General features: G+C 38.3%; 1 protein-coding gene across 1 annotated transcript in view; it reads right to left on the bottom strand.

The window, feature by feature from the left end:
- LOC121353949 (integrin alpha-9-like) overlaps positions 1 to 25,465 on the bottom strand; it is a gene marked incomplete at its 5' end in the record, with an annotated part of 178,084 nt that overhangs the window by 73,490 nt on the left and 79,129 nt on the right. Inside the window, one exon of the mRNA XM_041468170.1 lies at positions 16,836 to 16,986. Within this exon, the coding sequence (XP_041324104.1) occupies positions 16,836 to 16,986 (151 nt within the window). The remainder of the gene's footprint in view (positions 1 to 16,835; positions 16,987 to 25,465) is intronic.

Genomic DNA, 25,465 nt, shown 5'->3' with positions numbered 1-25,465 from the left:
CCTGTACCATGAGGAGAGAATAGTGTTGGGAGACAGTGACCAAACCATGCAATACACAGATGCAGAAGAGAAAGTTAATCTGGTTCTGGTGACATTCAGTGCCCTGATCTCTTGCTCTGGTCCACAAGATGAGTCATGCTGGTATGGATACTAACCTTTAGTTAGATGGTGGCATAGATAAAGTAGAGGAATTAGCATCTCCTCATGCTAAACATTGACTGTGGACAGTCAATAATTCAAATGCAAAAAGTTAGAAGAGCCCTATCCTGCTTGACTGGTGACTCCACTACAAAAGAAATTCTTCTGGTGAATGGAGTGTTTAATTGCTCCATAAAATAAGTGCCTAGCTCCAGATGGGCACATTCCCATTACAAGATTATCAGGGAACAGTTTAATACTCTGCCACTGTGGGCAAGTTCATCTCGCTAAACTTTAGGAGTGTGATTCAGCTCTGGAATCTTGCTTTTAAAAGCCTACATAACAAGTGACTGCTATGTGATTTACATGTCATTGCTTCCATAGTAGTAAAAGGATGTAGAAAACAGTTCAGCAGACCAAATGCAGGTGTTTCATTTAGACTGGGTTGGATACCTCTCTACTGCTGATTACAGAATCACGCAAACTGTAGTGCTTATGGTATGCACTATAATACTAATGCCTAAATTTTGGATCTCTCACTCTATAAATTAATTTTATTCCAGACATGCAGATGAGAATCTCTTTGCTACAGAACATATAATGTATTTGCCCTATATTCACTATTTACTGCAGTTTGCAAAGCTCATGCTCATGTACATTTCCTGAGTTATTTCAAAAAAGTAACATTCTCAGCTGGAACAAGAACGAGTGGAAGGAGCTTCTTGAACCACGCATGTGGGTTATAGGCATCTCCAGGAAATGCCTCTCTGCCTTTTTCATTCTTACCTAAGTACAGCATTAGTGCTCTACAGATATTTAGCTTCAAAATCATGGTTCAAATCAGGCCACATATTTCTAGAAAATTATAGATCAAATACTATCTCTCTTACCTGACTCAGACAGTATTTCACTGGTTTCATGAGAAGCAAAAATAATGTAAGGAGAAAATAAGTGCATACCTTGAGATACCTAATGGAGTGACATTACTGCAATACTACTAAAATGCCAGAGGAGTGGCCTTCCCATTCAGTTTCTTTATGGATTTGCTTCCTTGCAGTCTTTAGTAGGCTGCCATTTCTGGAAATACGAAAGACGGCACTACTTAGCAAATCAAATATCTAGCTTCAGTAGTATGGAACTACCATCCACATATATGTTAGATTTTCTGCTCTAAAATGAACACAAAATAGACAAGAAAGTGCTTCATTGGCAAAACATCCCTTCCACTAGCCTTTTCCTCTCAGGAATCTGGAAGGTTCTCCAGTTTTATGAGAGTGATCGAGAGAACACAAAGTTTGAGCAGCTGCATAACCAAATGAAAAATTTCAGGGGAAACACCTGTTTCCCCTGAAAACATTCTTGGTTCAGGGTCATTCAAATGTCCCTTGCTAACTGAGGCAAACGATGAACTCTTCCATCAATGTCTAGCCTGTGCTCTGTCAAGACAGGTTTCTAATTACATAGCTGTCCAGTATGATGATAGTGAACAGACAGACCCAAGAAACTGTCTCCTCTCCTCAAGGCCATATCCCTTCAGAGATGTCAAAGACCCGGATAATTGAGAGAACCCTCATACTGATAACAGAAGAAGAGCATTTCTTCTTCATTTTGCACATTGATGCCTTTACAGACCAGACAGCTGGCAGGCAAATGTCTATGGTTTTATTGCCTGTAAAAGGAAATTACAAGATAACATTGAATTCACTGGTTTTGCTTATTGTTGCTTGGAAAAGTTTAACGAATGAAGGAAAATTTACTTGAATGGCTTTGTGGTTTCATTAGCATACTGTCCAGTTAATGGTTAATATTAATACTACATTACTGAAGTTCAGAGTGGAGAGTATGAAAAGGTTATTCCCTGAGAGGGTGGTTAATGAGCAACAGGCTCTCCAGAAAAGTGGTCAGGGCACCAAACCTGTCTGAGCTCAGAAAGTACCTGGACAATACTCTACATTATATGATTTAATTAGGGAGTCCCATGAGGAGCAGGGAGTTGGATTTAGTGATCCCTATGGGTCCCTTCCAACGTGAGTGATTCTAGTAATGGTGCACAATAAAATTTTCAATGCTAGGAAAAAGCAGAAGTGAGTTTGGTTTCATCATACTGGTTCAGCCTCTCACAAATTTACAAATTAAAGGCTACCCAGGAAACTTTTCCCTTGGACTCCTTGCCTTGCTCTGTGATTAAGATGGAGAAGCTCAGCTAATGAGTAAATATTTTGGTTTTCCTTCACTGCTCACTGTTTAGCTTCAGGCTTCAATTTCAGTGTGCTGTTCTGGAGGGAGAGAAAATTGTTTCTTTATGTGTTTTCTTATGGTGGTCAGCTCTCTAAACTCAATTTTCACACTGTTCCAGGAGGCTGAAGGGTTGGTGTTGTCTTATCTTACAAATAGGGAACAGCAGTGCAACTCAGGGCTTACAGAAACTGCAGATACCATTTCTTGATACCTAACTCCTGATGTGAGGTCATGCTTTCAATGAGCAATGTTTCTCAATGACTATACAACCCATCTGAAAAACTCAGCTTACTGCATGAGCTTCATAGCAGCTCCTAGTTTGCATAGAAAACATCGCCAAAAACGTTGGCTGTTTCCCTTCCAACAAGACAGTGTGAAGCTTTATCTGGAAAACTTTCTTTCTGAAACATTTCAGACTGTTACATACTCTTAGTCAATCAGACAAATAATCAGATAATTAGTGAAATAACTGTATTATTACTTCATCGCAAATGTTGACCTGGTTATGAGAAATATGAAGCTCAGGCTGGCTCACAGTCTGTTTCTCGAAGTTCTTTATCAAAGAAAAGAAAGGTTCCTCATCATTATAACATGAGTAATGAAACACACAACTTCAAGACATTGAAATTTCCTCAGCTTCATCTTGACTTACCATTTTCAAATTAGATCCCACATGCGTTTTTTCCCAAGTGAGTCTTGCATAGCTGGTGTGGGATGACTTACTGGCTAGCCAGTACAACCTGACCATTCTCTCCCTCACTTATGTCCAACCAAGACCCTCCAATCTTCCTGAGCCTGGCAGTTCATATAATTATATTTGGTTTTTATTTTTCCCAACCTTAGCAACATTCATTTCTTCCCCAAAGGTAGAATGACTCCTCTGAACTGATGTTGGCCTTGGCACCAATCCAGAGTCATCACCTCACTTCCTCAACTTTCTCCCCACTCATCTCCACCCATGACTGGTTGCAAGTTCCTTGCCTAAAACATCTCCTTAAGTAATCTGCCCCAGCCCATAAACCACCCTTCAACACTGGTACTCCAATACCAGGCTTTTATCTATCTGACAACTCTTCTACCATATTATGACTATCAACAAAAGCCAACATTCATGTAATTTGTGTTATTTTGCATTCACCAGTGTTCTCACAGAGAAGGTGTGAATTCAACTATTCTAACACTCATTTATGACCTGCTAGCTCTTTGCTTTTCTAAGCACACAAACTATGAGTAGATACTGCATCTGCAGTGTCAATAAGTAGATGTAACAGAACAACACTAAACATGTGAAGAGGATATGCCAGATGTGACTCTCAATACAAAGTGGTATTATTTCTGAACTTAAGGTAATTATGTATTATGTTGAATACTGCTGACTATCTGTGCCAGAGTTCACATCATATTTTTAAAAACTCTTTGATTACCTGTTATTTTTTAAGGAACTTTTGATTAAAACCACCAATGAAAGGCATTGAAACTTCATTAAGGAATTATTAAAATAATCTGTATATTTTTAAAAGGGAAAAAACCTCAAACTGCTAGAAAATACATTTGCCAGCAGTTTATATTTCTCTTTCCATAGCTATACTCAAAGGTCTTTTTTTTATTGTTTAAACTGAGAAAATCCTCCTCGCAAATCTTGGGTACTAGTGCACACATTCCAGAACTGATGAGAAAATGTCCTGGAAGTCTTGTGTGGTTGGCAGAACACTCCTGTTTTGAAGATGTTGAAAATTTTCTTAACTTGTTCAGATTTTTTCTTGTGATGCTAGTTGTTTTCCAAAGCATACAAAAGCAGAATAACAAGAGTGAAGGGTTCCAAGGAACCCTGCATCTGTTGTCAGAGCACACACTCTTGTTACTGCTTTCCTTGTTGTTAATAGTTTTCTTGATCTATGGTGCCTGTCTGTGAACCAGTGCACTTCACACCAAAGAGGATCATGATCACCAAAGAATATCTTCATCCAAGACATCTTAAAATAAATTTCCTGAGAAAATATCACAAAAGGGGACTACTTGCACGGTCTACCTCATGCTATGCTAAGTCTCAAAAGTTAGGTACTATGCATCTACCTACTATATCCTCTCTGGCATATAGACTTTATAACTATTCCCACTAGCTATTCTGAAATTCTCTGACCTGCACCAAAGGTAGAGGCTTACACTGGGCACTGGGAAAATTTGCTAAATTTGTACCATTTTTTTATTCTCACTATGGACCCTAAAAGGCATACTTATTCCTCAGTAACTTCAATGTGAACTTTTTGTGAGAAAGGATACTTTCCCAAATGAGAATTTAGATGAACATCTGGATGTTTTGTTCCATGCAGCAGGACAATTATATAGACTTGACCTGCATTTTAAGAACTTCTTCCTTTTGGGAGATATCACAAAACATATGTCAGTTCATAGCTGGTAATCTTCCTACATACATTACTTGCAAAGCTGGGTAGAACAAACATGTCAAGAACCTAAAATAGAGAGTCATCTCTTTGATGATGTTTGAAATGGCTCCTTCAAATCACTCTTCATGATCTTGGTCGAAGCCCTTCAGTAGTGCTATCAACAACTCATGGGTTTCTCTAAGGTTTGGAAAGCAAAATTTTTATTTTGCTCCTACTTATCTCTCCCTGCCTAGCAGTTCTCTAAATGCCTTCACTGAGGCTTCAAGGATACAAAGATGTACCAATTAACTTAACAGCCACCTGCTGAACATACTATGGTACTTTCTTTCCACAGCAATTGAAGTACAAGAGAATGTGGGTCACAGTTATCCACATATGTAGTGCAATTAGGGATGCCTGAGGTTCATAAAAGGCTAGAGATTTTTTTCAAATAAAAGGTCTGGCTCTGACTGAGTTTCCCTATGAATGACAACAAGTACAGCTCAGAGTAATTTTATCTTGGAGGCCCCCTCATGCACATACAACTTAGTTGTTCTAACACAAAATTCCACAGATACCACACTTTCCTCTAAAATAGTGCTTTGTAGGATATTTTAAAACTGCAAGAACACAAAGAAGATTAATGGTATTACTGACTGGGAACTCAAGAATTCAGGATCATCGGAAATCACTGAAATGGTGTGTCTGATCTACCTCAGATACTTCATAGAATTTGCTCTGATTAATCATCCTCAAAAGCCTCTCTTTTCTAGCAGTCTAATATCTGCTTTGTGTCTTTGTCAGCAGTACTCTCTGCTAACTGAGCAAACAGTATTTCCTCCATGTTTCTGGGCTGGACCTTGCCAGGCACAGACCTTCCCCAACTCCAGCCCACAGCCAATGAAAGGACAACAGGAATTCACTTTTGCTTGGAAATCTCAGTATCTCACAAACTCAGCCTGCAGTTTTGGGGGTTTGGTTTTTCTTCTTTTGCTTATCTGTTGCACGAGTTCCAAATGCACAAAGCCTTCAAACGACCACTGCCATCAATACCCAACTCTCTCAGTACCGCACAACCCAGGGATTGGACAGGGGGGAGGGAGTTGTGCACAGTGTCAGGATGCACTGCTTCTCTGATGCCAGCTTCTTAGGCAGTGGAGATAGCACTCAGTGGTGGCACCAGGCCACCTGGAAAGGCCACAGTGTCTCTCATGAACAGTGAGTATACATTGCAAGCTGGGGAAAAAATCATCCTGTTACTGATAGTAACTCTGAAGATAAACTGCAGCAGTTAGCACAGGTGGCTGTAGCTGACAAAGCCATCATGGGTCTCAGAAATATTTTCATGTGCATTTCAAGGAGTTTCTCTCAGAGTGAAAATCCCATGAGTTTTGTTTCACTTTGTGGAAATATAGTTTACTTGGCAACTTCAAGCAAGCACCTTGTGGTCACAAACTCTTCTGTGTACAGCTCTCCACTTGCCAAAGCTATGTGGGTGACTGAATCACTCAAAAGGAGGAAAAATGTGTTCCTGATGGAAATAAATTAGGATAGCTTTACTCTTTTAACGTAACAGATCTTGATCTCAAGCTTCAAACATTTATTCTCTTGTAAGTAAATTCCAAACACAGGTGGAATGCAAGTAACAATGTGAATAACATGAAGGCAAATTTAGTGATAAACCATCATCAATAGCAATTATAATGTGAAAATTACTGTTAATCATTACCTGATAGAAAAAATATTACAGAGAAGGAGTTATAGACTCAATACAGACTTGCTCATCAAGACCTTGTAATGAAACTAGCATTTATCTAACCTCTTGAATGCAATGATTAAAGAATATTGGATATCACTTCAAATTATAAAATGGAATAAAAGTATATTTTGTGTGTACCATAAAGGTCTGTTTTAAAGATGTCACAGGGACTGAAGGTTTTCCTTTATTTTCAACACATAGATACTCCCCTAAAAAGCCACATCAAGAAATATGAATGTCACACACTATAAATTCTGTGAACTGCTGTTTCACCAATTGACCTTCGCCATCCCAATGCTTAATGAGCAATTCTTCCTGATGTCCAACCTGAACCTTCTCTGGCACAGCATGAGGCCATTTCTTCCCATCCTGTTGCTGGTTTCCTGAGAGAAGAGTCCAACCCTCATCTCCTTCCAAGTAGTTGTAGAGTGTAATAGGGTCACCCCTGAGACTCCTTTTCTCCAGAATCAACAACCACAGCTCCCTCAGCCACCTCTCACAAAATGTGCTCCAGACCCTTCAAAAAGCTTTGTTATCCCTCTCTGGACATGCTCTTTCTTGTAATGTGGGGCCCAGAAATGGACACAGTATTTGAAATGTGACCTCAGCAATGCTGAGTACAGGAGGACAATCACTTTCCTGGTCCTGCTGGCCACATTATTCCCAGGATAGCTCAGGATGCCATTGGCTTTCTTGGCCACCTGAGCACACACTGGCTCATGTTCAGATGCTGTCAAACCAGCACTCACTGCCCATTTTCCTCTGGGCAGTTTTCCAGCCACTCTTCCCCCAGCCTGTAGTGATGCATGGGGTTGTTGTGACCCAAGTGCAAGACTCGGATCTTGATGTCAGCCCATCAATCCAGGCTGTACAGAACTCTATGCAAAGCCTTCGTACTCTCCAGCACATCAACACTCCCTCCTAATCTGGTGTCATCCACAAATTTACTGAGGGTGCACTTGTCCTAGGTTACAATATAAAGATGTATTCTATCCCCATCCTCAAGAGCTGTTGAAACCAGGAGGGGCATTGTTTTTTCCTTATCTCCTGTTAATGGGCCCACCAATACATTGCTGCATGACTCAGAGGTAAATTCCTCTGGGAGTCATTTCTGTTTAATGGGCAATCAAGGACCCACCACATGAGTCAGAATGATATCAGCCCATTGTGAGATGCTCTGCTCAGGGGGGAGGAGCTAAGCATCCCCATATGGATATAATCTGGGTTTTGGGACAGAACAAGCAGCCCTTACCCACTGTTTTCCAGAGGACAACAGCTGCCAGATCTTTTCTACGGGATCACCACTTCAACAAGACCATTCCATCTGGACTGCTACCACCACCCTTACTAGCAGGGTGTCAGGGTGTATTCTGACTCTGTCACTGGTTTTTCTTTTGTATTATTGCATGTATTTTGGTTTTTTCCGCTTTTCCTAATAAATTGAATTTCTGGCTTAGAGTCTGTCACTGGTTTTGCTTTCAAACCAGAACAGCACTAGATCCCCTCATCCAGATCATCATACTGAACAGGACAGGTCCCAGTATTGAGATCTGGGGAACACCGCTAATGACCGGTCACTAACCGGATGTCCACTATTCACCACCAAAAAAATGGACACTTAAGTACAGAATGGGAAAAATCCATTATCCACATAAACCGAAGCATGACCAAAAGGTAGTATTTATCATCACTTAGTAATGTACTATCAATTTGCCAATCAAGACAAAACCTTTGTTCATAAAACTTTGAAGACATGCCTTTTAAAAGCACTGCACTGGCTAGCAAATACATCAATATAGTACCAAGCATAAGGCAACTTATATGTGCTAAACCATGTCCTCCAAGTTCCACATACAAAACCATAGTAAAATGAAAACTAAGGGAAAAATCAGTTTGACTCCACAGTGATATATTTAAGAAGCAATCATAAGAACTAGCATACAAAGTACCTCTGACACACATTCAGCTAAATTTAGAATTGAGATTGTACTATTCCCACAAAAAGGTTTTTCTCTATAAAACTGCAGAAAATTTGTTTGATTAAATGCCTGTTCAGACATAATCTAATTATCTAGAAAACTTAAGACTCAAGAAAAAGAATGCGCAGAATTATACACTGTTCCTGTATTGTTCATATCCTGACATGTATATCCCAAATATATATACTGTTGCAATCTGTCAAGAGTATTGCATTTGATTACACCTTTATTTAAAAGAAATGTGGATGAACATGTATTTTTTTAATCTTCATTATTCCCTCATTATCTGTGTATAGGATTATTATTATTATTATACACTTAATAACAAGAGTGCATTCTTGTGTGTATGAGTCCATGCTCTCCAAAAACCCAGGGAAGAATCAGAGACAAGGAAATCATTGGGAGAAGAAAGGGCTCTGGGGTAAGCTTTCCTTCATCTCACTTCACATGTAGATATACGTGATATATATTATATACATGTATATCATATACATGATATACATGTATACATATATCACACATAGGTATTTCACACTATTAAATTGTGGCTGCATCACTATTAACACTGTTATTGTTTTTAATTATTACAGAGAAATACTCTGGTGGTTTGATCCTGGCTGGATGCCAGGTGCCCACCACTATATCACTACCCTCCTCAACCGGGCAAGGGAGAGAACATACAACATAAGGTCCATGTGTTGAATAAGGACTGGGAAAGGTCACTCATTGACAACCATTACTGGCAAAACAGACTCAACTGTGGGAAAATTATTGAGTGGGGAAGTCAGCTGAATGTATAACAAATCAAAACTTTCAGCTAAAAACTCCTCACAACCTTACTCATGTTTTTGACTGTGTAGCTGGTTTTTTTTTTCAGTATTTCTACAGCAACACTGTCATTGACTTCAGAGGCTATACCTGAAGTATGCCACGTGATCATGTCTTGTGCTTAATAAGATTAAATAGGGTTTGGGGTTTATCCTATCAGCTTCACAGGAGAAAACTAAACAACTAGGTGAAAGAGAACAATTGACACTACTTCCAGCCACTACAGAAGACCATGACAACAACATTCTAAAGGACTAAGCAATGCAAATAAATATATATACACATGCATATTATCCGTATAATATACATGTTCATATATACTGTAAAGATAGATATATATATTTGTTTACAATTCTATTGGATTTTGCACCAGGAGTGTCATTTATCTTCTGACAGCATCACAGATGCCTATTAGAAAAGTGACCAGCACAAACTCCTGCCAAAACAGAATTGATCTTTCATACCAGAAATTCAATAAACTTAAGGCTTCAAGTAACAACAAAAATAACTCCCTATTTCTTGCTGTAATGAAAGCCACTGAAAGCTGTGCAAATTAATTCTTATTTAGGTCTTTTACAAAGGATGTCAAAGTTCAGACAATTTTAAGCCTCATCCTAGGAACATAGGAGATGAACCCTGTCCCATAGATTTTTAGCCTCAAACATTGGCAAGTCTTTGTCCACTGAGTTAAGAGCAAAACATGATAATGAAGTGAGACACTGGGACAGGAAAGTCACTGGTGATCTTTGGGATCCATTGGGACAGCATAACCTTTAAATAAGTATATGCAAGATAAGTATATTGAGTTCACTATATACTGGGCTCTATCTTCTGTGAAGGGTTTTTACATTTCTCCTTGTAATGCAGTTTATCAAAATAATAGTCTAGATAGGGATGGCTGAATCTCAACAACAGAGGCAGCTAAATCTCTTTGCCAAAGCCCTCTCCCATGACTTGGTACTGCTGGCTCCCAGCTCTGTGCAGCTCCTGAAAATGTGCAGGGAGAAGCAGCTTGGCTGGTGAGCTATGGGCCACTCAGAGGCTGAAAAGGGGTGAACAGCTACTGCCTGTAGCTCAAGATGCCCTTCACCTCCTTAAAATCTCCTAAATTAACTGCTTTGACTCTCATTTTCCCTACCTCACCTGGATGGAAACCAGGACCTCTGCTGATGCCCAGACATGGAGAAATACTACATTGCATGGTACACCTTTCGAGTATGATGATCTACACCAGCAGGTGGGTCAGGATTCACTGTAAACGGTCTTTGCTATAGCACAGACTGCCTTCTAAACCCTTACAAAAAGTACATCTCACATGACTGTATTCATCCACACAGCTGTTCTTCCTTTAGAAAATCATTCCCCTGGCAGACCTGTGAGAAGGGTAGAACTAGGCAATCACATAAATCCTCCCTTAATAATTTGAGCCACACAAAGTTGGAAAAGACATCCAAGATAAACAGCCAAATTAAAAATTATTATGAGCTACTTCCAGGACAAACACTTTCCACACTGTGTAACCCAAAGAACAACCCCACATGATCAGCATAAAACTTCTCAATGTATGTAACAATCAAACTCACACAGGTTCTTCCAACACTGAGCAGAACAAGATTTAATGTCCTGTAAAATCACAGCTTCTAAACCCCTTTCGATAAGAATTATCCCAAAAGACTTGAGGGTTTTTCATTCTATTCATTCAGTTAAATTTGGGGAAAAAATAAAGTAAAAAAAAATATTTATATATCTATATATCTATATTTATATCTCTAGATATACAAACCCCATATATGCCCCAAATATATCCATATTTGTATCTCTAGATATACAAACCCCATATATGCCCCAAATATCAATATCTCTCAGATCTATATGATAAATCATAATATAGAAGAAAAATTTAAAAGGCTCAAATTGCTACTAACTACATGAATAAACCAAATCTACAATGCTCGTTCCCTGATGACAGGAATGATACATGAATCCCAAGTGGAAAGTTTGGATCAACAGTCCAGCCTTCAATTCCTGCCTGCTGTGAGTAGGGGTATATTACATAACACAGCCCCTGACCTGAAAAAGCACTGCTCTTTACTTATTCCTAGGGAACTAGAAAAGTTGTGGGTTTCATTGAGCATTCACAGAAAAAGAAAATTAAAATAAACAATGAAGTCTGATAACTTGAGCTGCACACCTTTTTTTATTCACAGTTAAGAAAGTGGACAATTTTACCCCAGGGATACAAAACATTTTGGTGCACTCTGGAGCAATAGTTGACCATTAGATTTGCAAAAACAGAGAGGCATCATATGGCATGGCTACTGTCACACTACTGATATTCCCAAGACCTGGCAATAAAAGCTTTTGCTTTCCTGGCAAAGGGTTCAAATCTCTTCATGTAAGTGATATATGGCTTGGGCAATCTTCCAGATGCACTTGTTCAAGGGGTCAGAGCTTCCACACTACTTGGCAACACTCTCCTCTGATCCTCTGTCAGAGCGGTTTACAGAAGCTAGTTGAACATACTACATGCAAAATCAGCTGGATTAAATCAGAACACTTACTTATTAAAATAAAGATTTCTGCTAGCAAGCTTTAACAGGTGTCTGCTAACAAGTTGGATGTGAATTGAGACAGATCATGTTAACTCATTTGCCAGAGGATCCCGATGCCAAACTGATTTTTGCTTTTATATATTCTTCACATATACTTGTAGCTCTGTAGCCTATTATTGTATAACTGAATAGATTCATAGCTAATATTTTACCTGCTCTATTAGACAGAAAGACAAAACACATTCCTAGGTCCCAATCCTGTTTTTGCTTCTCCCAAGAACCAAGGTTGAGCACCACTTTCCCATAAAGAACTAATGAGGAAGGGGGGCTTTAAAAGAGGGTTGAACCAAAGGGGGAATTACCTCATCACTTGTGTCTCTAACTGGGAATTCTTGTCAATTATGCTAATTTGCTGAACTTTTAAAACTGTACGCACTTTATGTCATGGGTGTATTTTCAGCACATTTTGGTATCTTGTGCACTTGAGGGGATCCTTTAAAAAGTTAGGTGCATTTTATCACCTAACCATGATTTTAGGGCTCAGAAAAAGGCATCAACCCAAAGGGACAGCAACTGCTAAAAAAACAGAGACTTCAGTGGCCCAAAAGGGAGCATGTATCTTTATTTTTCGTGTACTATCTTCTCCATGCCAGACTTAAGACTCTGGGATTAAGTTTGATCAGTGTGGGAATCTGGTGCAAGAGAATTCCAGTTTGGAAAAAGTTAAACCCTGCCTTCATCTGCAGCCCTCTTGCTGGCAAGGATGCCAGCAAGAGCTCTGGGAGTGAGGAAGAAGACTGAGTTCTTATCCAAATTGCATGACCTCGCTGGTAACATAGAGAGTATTGCATTATTCATCAGAAGTAAAACCCCAGAGCCCATAAGCAGCACGACTATGGTTATCAGCAATATTCATACTCCACACCAGTGTTTCAGGTACATGCTCACAAAGGAATCATGGGGAACTACTGCATCCAAAGAAACTATAAATTCACTGTTAACCCTGCCCTGGTCTAGCCCTGCCAACTTCACTCACCTGTTGCTTGGAAAAAGCGGTTGTAAGAAGCATCAGGAATGTTACACACAGCTGATTTTGGATACTGGAAGCCTGTCTGAAATGTAGGAACAATCTACATCAGGGAATGACGTTCAGCAATGGAATCTCCTGACCTGCTCTCTCCAAAACCAGTGCTGGGTTAGCTGAGAGATTCCTATCAGACCTTGCAGAACAGGGAGAGATTAATGCTATACATTATCACTCTTTTACTGTTACTATGGTAAATATGCTGGATTTCTATTATTGCTATGAAATCTCATGCCATAACTGAGCTCATTTAATAGAGACATGGCTCTGCCCTACACATTTACTACCACTGCCAGCAAGCTTACAATGCTATTTCTGCAACTGTACTGAAAATATCCCTCTGAACTGAGCAGCAGCTAACAATGGTTAGCAAAGTGCCTATTGCTGACATACATCTTCAGCAAAACAATACAAGCCAGGAGGTAATTCCAGTAGAAGTAAAATGGTGCAGAAATTGGTAGCAGTAGCTTTGAATTCTTTTTCCAGACTCACCACACTGCAACACTGCATTCTTTGATATGAAAGTTGTATCAGCTCTGTTAAGTGGACTTTTTGGACTCTGAAATAGAATGCTTTCCTAAAGCTGAATTAAAATCAAGGAACAATAAATTTTCAGATTAAAAAAAAGTATTTTAAAATCTACTCTACAGAGAAGAGGGGACCAAGATTTCTTTGCCAACACAGTAAAGAAAAGATCTAAGCACACAGGTGAAGTGTCTTTCTTGCTCTCTATTTTTTTTTTAAAGAACACATATTTCAAAAGTAATGTTTTTCTCAGTGGACACATTTTGAAATTTACTGCAGTGCTGTACTTTATGCACCTGTAAAAAAACCCTATCTCACAGAGTGAGGTCTTAAAATGTTGCACAGGAATTATATCCATAGGACCACAGAAGAATGAGAAGTCAGCCCATGCCACATACTGGGCCTCTTCAGAGAACTGTCTGTCAGGAGCGATATAAAGAAAAGGCTGGGTTTCATCCATAAAATGGAGAGGACTAGCTGCAGCATAATAGGAAAAAATCAGATAGGGGAATAGATGGAGTCTCCTAAATATCAATCAGCAAATGCTTTTTCAACTTGCAGAGATACAGCAAAGCCTGGAATGTCAGGTTGGAAGGGACCTCAAAGACCGTCTGGTCCAACCTTTCCTGGGAAAAAGCACAGTTTAAACAAGATGGCCCAGTGCCCTGTCCAGCTGAATCTTAAAAGTGTCAAGCACTGGGGAATCCACTGCTTCCCTGGTGAAATTATTCCAGTGGACAACTGATTTTTAGGTGGTGTCTCTATTTACTTATAGTAAATATAAATATACCTAAAGTATCATGAAATCTCAATCTTCAGGAAGGGAAGAGAGGCTAGCTTACTCAGACTCTTCAGGGAACAGTACCATCATCATCCCTGAACTGGGCCACCCCATTGTTTTTCAAACACAAGATATGGCATTTTGTCTCAGGAACTCTGTTGAAAAATAGCAGCATTAAACTTTTGCACTGTCAGGTCTCATTGTAACCAATCCACAGAAAGAAACAAAACTGCACTGGATTTACTACAAATGTCCCCAGTGAAGTCATAGGAAAAATACACAGGGAACTTACAGCATCTTGAACAGACTCCAGAGACAGGTTAAAAAAGCCTACTACATGATCATCATTCTCAGAGTCACCTTGCAGACAAACAATCTAGCAACCACATGAAAGATCTCATTCAATTTCAGTTCAGCACTATTCATTAAAATATGATGATACTCAGTGTGTCCCACCACACAAAGCTCTTTTGATTCCAAAATTGCTCCACAAAGGAAAAACTCTAACTGCTGTCTTTTTTTATTCTGGCTTTATGTTCTGGATTTTTGCTTGGACAATATTCAACAAGGAACAAAATATGCATAGATGTCAAATGATGGGAGTAGGTTGGAGACAGGGAAACTGATATTTTACCCAAAAAAAAAACCACATTGTCAAAGAGCTCAGGGAAAATATAACACTATAATTGAGGCTATGAGGTCATTATCCAGTTTCTTACCTGAAAAAATGATAAGGCCAGTGATATATTATTTTGACCAAAAGGAAAAGCTGAACAACACAAATGAAAACAGCCTAACAAAATCCTGTAACTTGGTTTTCCAAAACTGTTACTGAAATAATGAAATAAATATCAGAAAAAACCTCAAACCCAATGAAATTAATAATAAGAACATTGGAACAGCAGGAATGATAGCAGACTATACTTTGATGCTGTTTGCAAGACCTGAGGAAGCTGTATGCAGTACTTTTTTAAAAGAAATACTGACTTAGAAAAAAATACACTGAGTAGTGAGATAATACTAGAATGTTAGCTGCTTCCAGAAACTGCTCCTTCTGTGCAGCACTCAGCACAGATGTTTTCAAGTCTTCTATAGACCTAAGCTGAAGGTAAAATATCACTGGAAAAAACACATCAGCTTCTTTCCTCACAGTGCTGGCCAATGGAAATGATGAAGGGAATTGATGTTCCAGTTACTTGGTATGTGCAAAATATGCAAAAAAGAAAAAGGATGACAACAATATTTTAAAAGAATAGGCATCAAGCTTTGTTTCTTTTCTAGTGGAAAGGAATGGAAACCCTCTCATTGATGTCAGTGAGAGCTGGGCCAGACCTTGGAAGTCTTGCCATAAAACTTTCACTATGGAGAAGTTGTACATTGCCATACACATTTCTAATTTATCCCCTGCCCTGCCTTTTCCCTCCTAATAAATTGTACACTTGTAGCACATAATGTCTGAAAATAAAGTTTATAATAAAAAGACAACTCACTGAGACTTGCAACAGTTCAGTCAAAACTGAACACTAAGAGAATTAACATGCATAAAAAATATTTTTATTATTATAAATAAATATAATATTATAAATAAAAATATTATTTTTTATTTAGGTTTTTTATTATGCAGTGAGTTTATTTAAGAGGTTTATAATAATTTAAACCTATCATAAAACATGACAAACAATGGCAAAATTTCATTGGTTCAGTGGACCAAGTTAATCTTGAACTTTGCAATAGTTGTATTACTTTATTAATATTGCTCTTACGGCCTGCAAAGCAAAGCTCTAGAGGAGAGACAAACAATGGTGAAAAGCAGGAACAAACAGAATGTCATCACAATCATACATCTCCCATTTTGCGCAGTTGTTGTCACATCACTCACACCCAAAAAGCTTTCACAGCCATCAGTTTGCAAAAAGCTTGATTCATTACAACACCTTTATTTCTAAATTAACTCCTGGTAATGAAAACATCCAAATATTTCTATCTAAATGAAAAGAGACTAAAACTCAGAATTCACCTGACTCCATGTGGATGAAATTAAAAGCACTCTTGACCTCTTAGATCTAGTGATGTTCCCCAGCCACAACCCAAAGTTATACCAGGATATGAGCAAAGAACAAGCCTTGTATCTTGATTTCAACACGGAGAAAGTCTAGAAGCCCAGGTCAAGAGATAACCAGGACTGCTGGGTGCAGTGAGGCACCACTCAAACAAAAGCTACACTTTGTATTTCAGCACCACTTGGTATCTTATCAGTTTCCAACCAGCCTCCTTCTACCTGTTAATACCTCAAACAAACAGTTTTCCTTTTGCATTAGTGCACCACAAATAACGGGCATGTGTCTTCTACAGAAATACAGAAGGTGCAATCTATACACTGCCAATCCATAAAGGAAAAAAAATCTCATTAAAGAGCCTGAAAGGAATTAAAGTTTAGCATAACCAAAACCAACTTCCAAATGTCTCAAGCGGTGTGGACTAGGCCATCCTCTAGTCCATCCTCAATTTGTAATTAAATTGGCTTTAAAGTTAAGAGACTTGCTTGCAGTGAGATTAGCCTTTCTTACCTTTTGCCACATTTTGATGAAGAAGAGCTCTCCAGAAAAATTGAAGAAAACATTGGTGTCATAGGCATCATCACCAGTGTTGGAGACGAAAATGTTAAGTGAGATGTTTCTCACTGCTCCCAGCGCCAGGTAGGCTGTTCTATCATGAACACTGTAGGCAGAAATAGTTACATTAGTATACTGGTAAACTTTCACCCTCTGATCCTGTTTTCTTCTGCTACAGAAGTGTCACAATTCAACTGTTTAAAAGCTCAGCAGTCAGAAGTTCAGGAATGTGCTGCACTGCATAGCACAGAAGGCCATACTAGGAATGAACAGCTCCTGATTCAGGGTTCTGACACTGTATTTTCCTATATGTAGGAAAACCCCATGATTCCCACATGAAATTATTTCACATGGCCTACTTTGTGTGATAATAAATTAGTTGAAAACTGTAAAGTAATTGTGCAGGGAAAATGCAACAACTGCAAGATATTATGCCTACATTCAAATACACAAGCTATTTCAGTTTGTCTCTCAATAATTCAGACTTATTCCAGCAACTCTCTGAAAAGTCTTCTTAGAGTTATACTATGGATAGAAGAAAATCTAAACCAGGCTCAAATAAAATCCAGAAACTGATGTAAATGAAAAAAATGTGTGGAAATTGCAACAAATTACCATTGAATGTGACTAATCTTTCTTTAGATGTTTATGCTGGACCTAACATGGTGGAGTCATCTTCTGTAACTGGAATATCAAGGGTAACAGCTATATATCATGAATCAACACACTGTTGCAATATGACATCACAGATTACATACAAACACAGACATGCACAGAGGTAAATATAGATATTCATGCACACACATTCATTATTTGGTATTTAATCCTTCTAGGCTGTTCAGAAAATGAGCTAACAAGTAGGAATAAAGGCTAAAGATAAATCACAAGAATATATAGTATCAATGCACAGATCTGCAGGTCTTAGAAGTAACAGCAAAAGATAATATGAAATATACCAGGTATTCATTTAAAAATCAGCAAAAAACCACAAATATTAAATTTGGTATTTATCATAACTGGACTCTAGAACCATTCATACATCCTGAAGAAACACAGGAAGTGCCACAGAGAAAACACAGAGTAGCTAGTCAGAAATGGACAAAGAACTCCAGGGAACAAGGCGGGGAGAAGCTCACAATCATTTCCTCTAGAGTACTGCTAGCCCAAAAGTAAGAAGGAACCACTTTTCATTCACCCAATTTCCATAAAGGAACAGCTGTTCCAGTGACATACACGTTGGCACACAGCACACTTCTGCCTATCAGCAGTTCTCTGAAGATGTCTGGTGTATAGGCCAAGAGCTGTGTTTAAAGGCAGCCTGACTCTCTGTTGTTACCAGTCATCCTCTGGCAGCCTTCTTCATGTTAGTGCAGCCAGGACATTTGCATAAAAGTGGAGTTTCTGGAAATGCATTGCTTATAAACTGTTCAGCATCTTCTGCCAATCAAAGCTGTATTAGACGTCCAAAGGCAGAACTTGCTGGACTCCATCTGCCTGTGTTTATCAAGAAGTTTCAAAATATGGGTTCCTGATGATACATACCAAATCAGGGCTCTAGCGAATGAGAAGTTTGAAAGAATATTATCTAGACTCAGGTTTTAAGCTGATTGCTGTGGATTGTGAGTGTAACTTCACTGTGTAATGTATGCAATATTTGTAGCATATTTGTTTATTTTATTTATTTCATTTATGATCATCTTCATTTATCAAGTCCAAAATTATGGCTTACAGTTCAATGACAGCTTATTATGAGGAAGATAGAAGCATCCAGGAAATGCATCTGCTTTCTCACACTTAAAATCAACTGCAGACACTGACCAATCCTATTGAGAAATGGACATTTTACTTTCAAAATATTTGTTTATTCTCATAACCAATTATCAGTGCAAATAAAGATTTGCAATAATATATGTAGTACAGGATTGACTGCAAAACTGAGTTGTTGCCCCTTATGTACCAAATTAATAGCTCATCAATATGGGAATACTTGAAAGCATTTAATCTTTTGGCACCAATTTCAACACTTACTGTTGACAAATAAACAAATTATGAAGATGCTAAACAATCTGCTGGGATTTTCTAACAATCAAAAGTGCATGCTTATAAACAAAAAAAAAAATCCCAACCATTTAATACTGTGAATTATTTCTCACGCACTTTATAATCTCACTTCTTGCAATCACTTCAAAACTTAATCATCATCTGTTATACTCATTAGCAGAACCTGGAAGTATTGCTTCAGTAAGCAAAGGAACATTGCAAGCTCTTTATTTTATGTAGAGTTGATATTAAATGCAATGTATGCTACAGAATGTTCTCTGAATTGGTAGTAGCAGAACTTTGAGATTTAACATAAAATGAAGACAATTGAGAATATTGTCCTTCCTAATGAATAACTAAAAATTCTCAAATAAAATCATACTTAAAACTGACCTCACAAAAAGTAATTCAAAAATTAATACCAGTGGGTTTTGTCACTCCTTTCTAAAGCTACCACTTTGCTGTTCAAAGTCTATCATATAAAAATTATCTTGAGACATTTATCTCAACAGAGAAAGAAAAGCCACTTTTAAAAGCACTCTGTTGATGCTCCTGTACACACTAATAAACGCAAAAAAATCTCACTGATTTTAGGCTGGCAGGTGAGTTCAGTTTGCCCTCTGAAAGCCTGTAAGCCCCATAAGACGATGCTGTAAGTCCTATTTTAAAAGAGCAGCTTTCTGAGTCATTGAATTTGTGTACATCTGGAATGCATCAGGTCCACTGGCAGTGAGCTCCCATTTACAGGGGAGCTTCCAAGCCCTGCTGGCTGCTTGAGAGAGTAATGTCACAAGGGCAGAAGCCTGCTGTGGTGCTGGAACAGTTCTGTTGCCAGCCTGGTGCCATCCTCCTCCAGCACCTGCTGCACATTTAGCACCCTAGCTGCCAAGTCAAAATATGTCAACTAAAGAATTTGTTGTCATCCTTCAGAAACACAAAAACAATCTAAAAACATCCCTTTATCTCAACAAGGTTTGTCAAACAATTTAGGAGATCCAATCAAGCAATAGCTTTTTGTTTATATTTTCATATATGAGAGCTACAAAACTATCAACATTCTCAACATAATCCTTGTAACCTTGCTCACATAAAGGAAGAAAGGCTAAAAGAAACAAACAAACACACAAAACCCAAACAAAAAACAAACCAAACAAAAAACCCAAAAAAAACCACAACAAAAATCAAAACAAAACCAACCAAACAAACAAAAAAGATTCAAAAAGGAAAAAAGAAAAGTAAAGAAAGAAAACAAGTTGGAAAATGTCAAGAAATAATCAGTTAATTGGACAGAATACCACCACTTTGTTACATTAGGTACTACACCCAAAAAATTAACATAGTAAAAGTTCTGGGCAGACTGTAGATGTATGTATTTATTATATATAAGCAAATATATTTGTACACACATACATACAGATGCCTGAAGGATGTCAAGTTATCAATGTTTGCATGGAAAGAAAAAAAAAGTTTTAAATTCAGAAGTACTAAGTACTTTCAGCTTTCATTCATATGACCCAAACTTGCAAATAACATGCAATTCTAAAATTCAAGCTCCAAATTTCTGCCATAGCTTTAAATTCACTGACAATGGTAGTACACATTAAATGTAAATAGATATTTAATTTACGTCTTAAGCAATTAAGAAAATTAAAGCAAATTCCAGGATAAAGCAAATACCTTTTTTGTATGCTTTAATGCTCTAATTGTCAACGTCCACACCACATCATTGCATTATGGTCAGTGAGGGAAGAAAGACCATCTGAGAAAGACAAGCTGAAAAGATGTGCAATCTTAATTTCTCCACCCCTCAAGATGCTGCTTTTTATTAACATGGGTCAGTGGACACGTAATCTGCATTCCAAATGGTGTGCAATGGACATTTTCTCTATTTCATATTTCATTTCTCTATTTCAACAGGGTGATTTTTTTAAAAAAGTGAGAAGGCATTCAGCACTCTCAGTCTGTGCAAATCATACATAGAGCAAAGAATGTGGCAGGGCCACACTTACCCTATTATCTGGGTCACTGACTTTCCCTTTTGTATTAGGAATCTTTCTTTCCTTATAGCAAATTAGCACCTACATAGATAATCACCATTACTGCTCAATAGACAGTGGAAGTTACAACTATAGTCAATTAGACTGCAAATGGGTAAAAATGTTTCAAACAACTGAAGTCCAATCTGTCTTCCAGCTCCATCAGATGAAATTAAAGAGCCCACCTTTTACTTTTAAATCAATAAAAGGTGTAAATCAACAATGTTGCTGTGACACATCCAAACAGATTTCTACTTTCTCCAACCAGCACTGCAGTTGGTCTTTGTAGTTACTAGGATAATTAAATATTGTCTCCACAGACTCTTTTTACATCAACCCTGAATACCTTTCTTCTGTTGCTGTTTTTTTGGGGATTTTTTACTGCAGGTTCAGGGTTAGTTGAACTTCAGGAAGAGTTTTTGCAAATACTTAAACCTCAAGGGCCATTGAAAAGTTGAAATCCTCAGTTGATCTGAAAATTCATTTGATATCTCAGTGCAAAACTGAGAGGTAGCAGCCCCATACACAAATATAAACCAAATAAAAATTTTAAACAACACCCTGGGGAGCAAAGCTATTGGATTTTACATTGGTTACATTGTCTTCTCATCACATGAGTGTTCAAAAGAATTGCACTGCAATTCTCTCTGGAAAGTTCATAGCCAATTTAGGCTAAGGACTGGGCCAAATGTTCAAGATACCATAGCTTATTCTGCAACTAGCTTATATCTGCAACATAGCTTGTATCTCCAACTTCTGCCTTCCCCTTCTCATGCTGAAGTCTATACCAACAAAGGCACAAAGACACCTCACACAGCTGATGACCAGAGCCTATCTGAGGTACATTAAGCCAGCTATGGCAAACTAACACTGAGGCCATCAGATCATTTCATTTATGATCTTTCTCTGTATTTCTCAATCTAGTTCTCAAGCAGGGATTTTGCAGTGTGCCCTGAGTAGTACATAACATGAGGTGATAGAAAAAATATAATTGCTAATTCCAAGGAGTAGTCAACCAAGGTTGTGTGTCAGAAGAGGACAGGTTAAGAGTAGTACCATAACAATTCTGCTCTTATTGGAGACCAAGTAACAGAGTTGCAGTGTTCCTCCTTAGGAAGGAACTAAATGTCTCATGTTGTAGTGTGCTTTTATACTTTGTATTACTTTGTAATAGTTTTGATTTTGTATCCCTTTATTTTCCCCAGATGATGTACCTCCTTTTTGTACCCCCTTCCTCTACCTGTGTAACCATTCTCCTGTGTTGAGATCATCCCCCAAATCCCCGTCCTGGCTCTCTGTCAGTCACTCAGCATCCCATCCCCTCTATCTAGAACTTTCGGTCAAAGCTGTCGAGTGATTAGCCTGAAGCCAGGGGTCAGCTCCCCAAGGATGATGTTACACGCTATCCCAAATGTCCATCCCTAAGGCTGCATCCCTGGAGGGTCTTTATTGGTCAGCAAATGTATCTACCCTCGGTTTCCTCCCCCCCTTAAAATGTAACCTTGAGATTCCTTTGTTGCACTCTGAGCACGCACCCACTGAGGTGTGGGGCCCCCTGAGGAGCTCCGAATAAACCTTGGACTGGCCCCCTGCTTAGAGTTGGCCTTTTATCCTCTACCGAAGTCTCCAGCGTCTCTTCTGCTGCAAAGGTGACTAGCCTATATGCCCTCAGTGCCTTCGAGGCACCAGAGAGTGTCCCCCTGCTGTCGGTCACTTCGGGGCTGCCCCCCGTTGTTTGCCGACCTGGGGCTGGCCGGGGTTCACTGGGAGGCACCCAGAGAGACGGAGACAGTCCCATATGAAAAAAAGTGCTTACTGTGGTGAACCAAGGGCCGTGGCCATAGAAGTGCTTGTGCCACCACCTTTCTGGCACAGGGCTGCCATCTCTAGTGCTTCAGTTCCCATATATATTACAATTCAGGAATATGGCACACAGCCTTACCATTTCCATCTTTCCTGTGCTTTAATGTTAAAAATGAATACATTTGAGTAGTAAACAAGAGGTGAAGAGGGCAGGAGAATTGGAGGTGGGGAAAGACACACATCACATATGACTCTTTATTATGATATAGAAAAAACAGTAATTCCTAATTACGGCTAGTTACCATGTATTCAACGCTTCTCTGGAAACTGTCCCCTTTTCCCCAAGTGTAGTTTCTTCCCCTTAAGTACAAAACAGGTATAAATCCCAGCCATGTGTGCCTACAAACTTTGAAATAAAATGGACAGAACAGGGCAAAACACCCACACATAAAAATACCTTTTGTCACACTCTACAGAAATCTGGTGCCCTTTTATTATTATCAGTAATTTCAACTACACCCAGATGTTCACAATCCTTTATAAACAGAACTGAAGAGTCAATAGGGAAAGAGCTGTCTCTGTTTTCACACAATGTTTACTCCAAGGAGCAGCTTCCAGCTTGAATGAAGCTGCTCTGCTTTATGAAACTGTGACATGAAACCAAGATGAGATACAACATCTACAGAAACTCTAATCTAATCTAATCTAATCTAATCTTTCACCCTTGCATTCACATATACAAACTACCATCTTTACAAGCTATCCTTGATATCAACATTACTGTGCCTCTGGGACAAATTTATCCCTCCATGTGTGTGTAAGACAGCATCCTAAGGTTGCAATGCAAACAAAAACTAGTTACTAATGGCAGAAAGAAATGCAACAGATATATGGTATCAGGCACGTAAGTGAGGCAGCACACATCAGCCTGACATGAAAAAAAAACTATATTGTTCCTATTTGTTAAAATATTTGAAAAGCTCTGTTAAAGTACATGATAGTTGACCACAGATCTGAAATTTGAAGCTGAATTAATAGCACTTTATATCATACTGTTTCCAAAAATTAGATAATTAATGAAGTAATCATGTAAACCTATGTGTTTACCATACAAATTATGCCTTCAGACATGGATTTCCTGCTATTAGATAGCTTCAATTGCTTGTCCTGCTCCTGAGATGTTGGGGCGTAATATGCAATTTAAGAACCATATTCAGCTAAGCATTGATGAGAGAAGAACAGTACCCTATCCAATAATGACTTTCAGAGGCCAGTAAAAGGCAGTTAAACAGAGAGAAAACATTACAAACAGTACAGCTTTGTTACTTAAGGCAATTTGTTTTGCAGTAGCAGGAGTTACTCTCCAAGAGTAAGCTATGTCTAAAAGTCAAACATGATAAGCATGTCATATCACATTTTCTCTACAGCTCACACAAAACCAGCAAGAAGATTTACCTGGTGACCTGTGAAAAACCTCAGGCTTTTGCAATTTCAAGATGTAATACAGAAAAAGTTCACGTAGCTGCTTCACAAATGACAGTATATATATATGTATGTATATATACATATACGTGCAGATCTGTACCAGTCACGATGTATACTAAAAATGCAAAACAGAAGTGCATCTGCTTCTCATTGTGATCTGTATATTATCAAGAATTTCCACCTCTTGAGGCAGCTGATATATGACAGTGCTTCCTGAAGTTAAGCTTTTTTTTTATTAGCTTTATGTTTTGGTTGGTAGAGCAACAGTGCCTTTAACTATCTTAGGCCCTTATGATGTTGAGATGTTCACAAGGACGGCCAGGTTACACAGTAGCCCAGCAATGAATTCTAATTATGTGAAAGAACATCTCTTTAGATTCTAGTTTAAAATAACAAACAACAAAATCCTACTCCAGTAGATACAATTAAATGATTCTTTCAAAACAAAACTAGTGTTTAAGAAGGGACAAGACTGGTTTGTACAATATCCTTTATTGATCATCAGTGACCTGTTACTAGAAAATAGAGACTGGGAATCTGTATTCGTGTGCTAAATATGTGGACTACTCTGATTTGTTAACACTCATCACTTTATAGTTCTGTTATCATCCATATGGGTTACATCTCTCTATTTTCAAAAGGAAGAGTACTGTTCACTGTTATTAGCCTGCGCTTATTTATTCTGGGAGAGATTTATGAAGCTATGAGCACAACAAACCAGATGGGAATGAAGAAACCATTTCTTCATCCCCATTCATCCTCAACAATGGAAAACATTCACTTATGCTTTGAGATTATGCTCCCACTGCAATTTGCACTACATCCTGATTAATTATGAGCTCTGCCCTTTCAGGAAACTGCAAATTGAACCCTGGATGAGTTACAACAGAGTTTTCCATATGCCTTACAAACTCAGCATTCAATACACTAACAACTGTCGGTAGTTAAAAGATAAATAGAAGATAAATAAATTAGAATTTGGAATTCTGCTTCATAGCTTCACCAAAAAGCTAAATTCCAAATAGAATTTCACAGTGCAGCAAATCACTTTTAAATAACATTAAACTATGCTATAATTTATGAAAACACTTAAATTACAGCACAAGACTTCATATGACTTTTTGAGAAAAAAAGAAGCAATCTACTCGTATCCATTTCCCCAATGTTTCAACTTTTTTTTCTCCTCAGAACATTTTTGGTAGTTTAAAAGATAATGAGCTG

Source organism: Pyrgilauda ruficollis, unplaced genomic scaffold (genome assembly GCF_017590135.1).
Source record: "Pyrgilauda ruficollis isolate IOZ18807 unplaced genomic scaffold, ASM1759013v1 scaffold213, whole genome shotgun sequence".
In the NCBI taxonomy this organism is placed as follows: domain Eukaryota; kingdom Metazoa; phylum Chordata; class Aves; order Passeriformes; family Passeridae; genus Pyrgilauda; species Pyrgilauda ruficollis.
The sequence above is the reverse complement of the archived record's forward strand: the minus strand, read 5'-3'. Positions and strand labels throughout refer to the sequence as shown.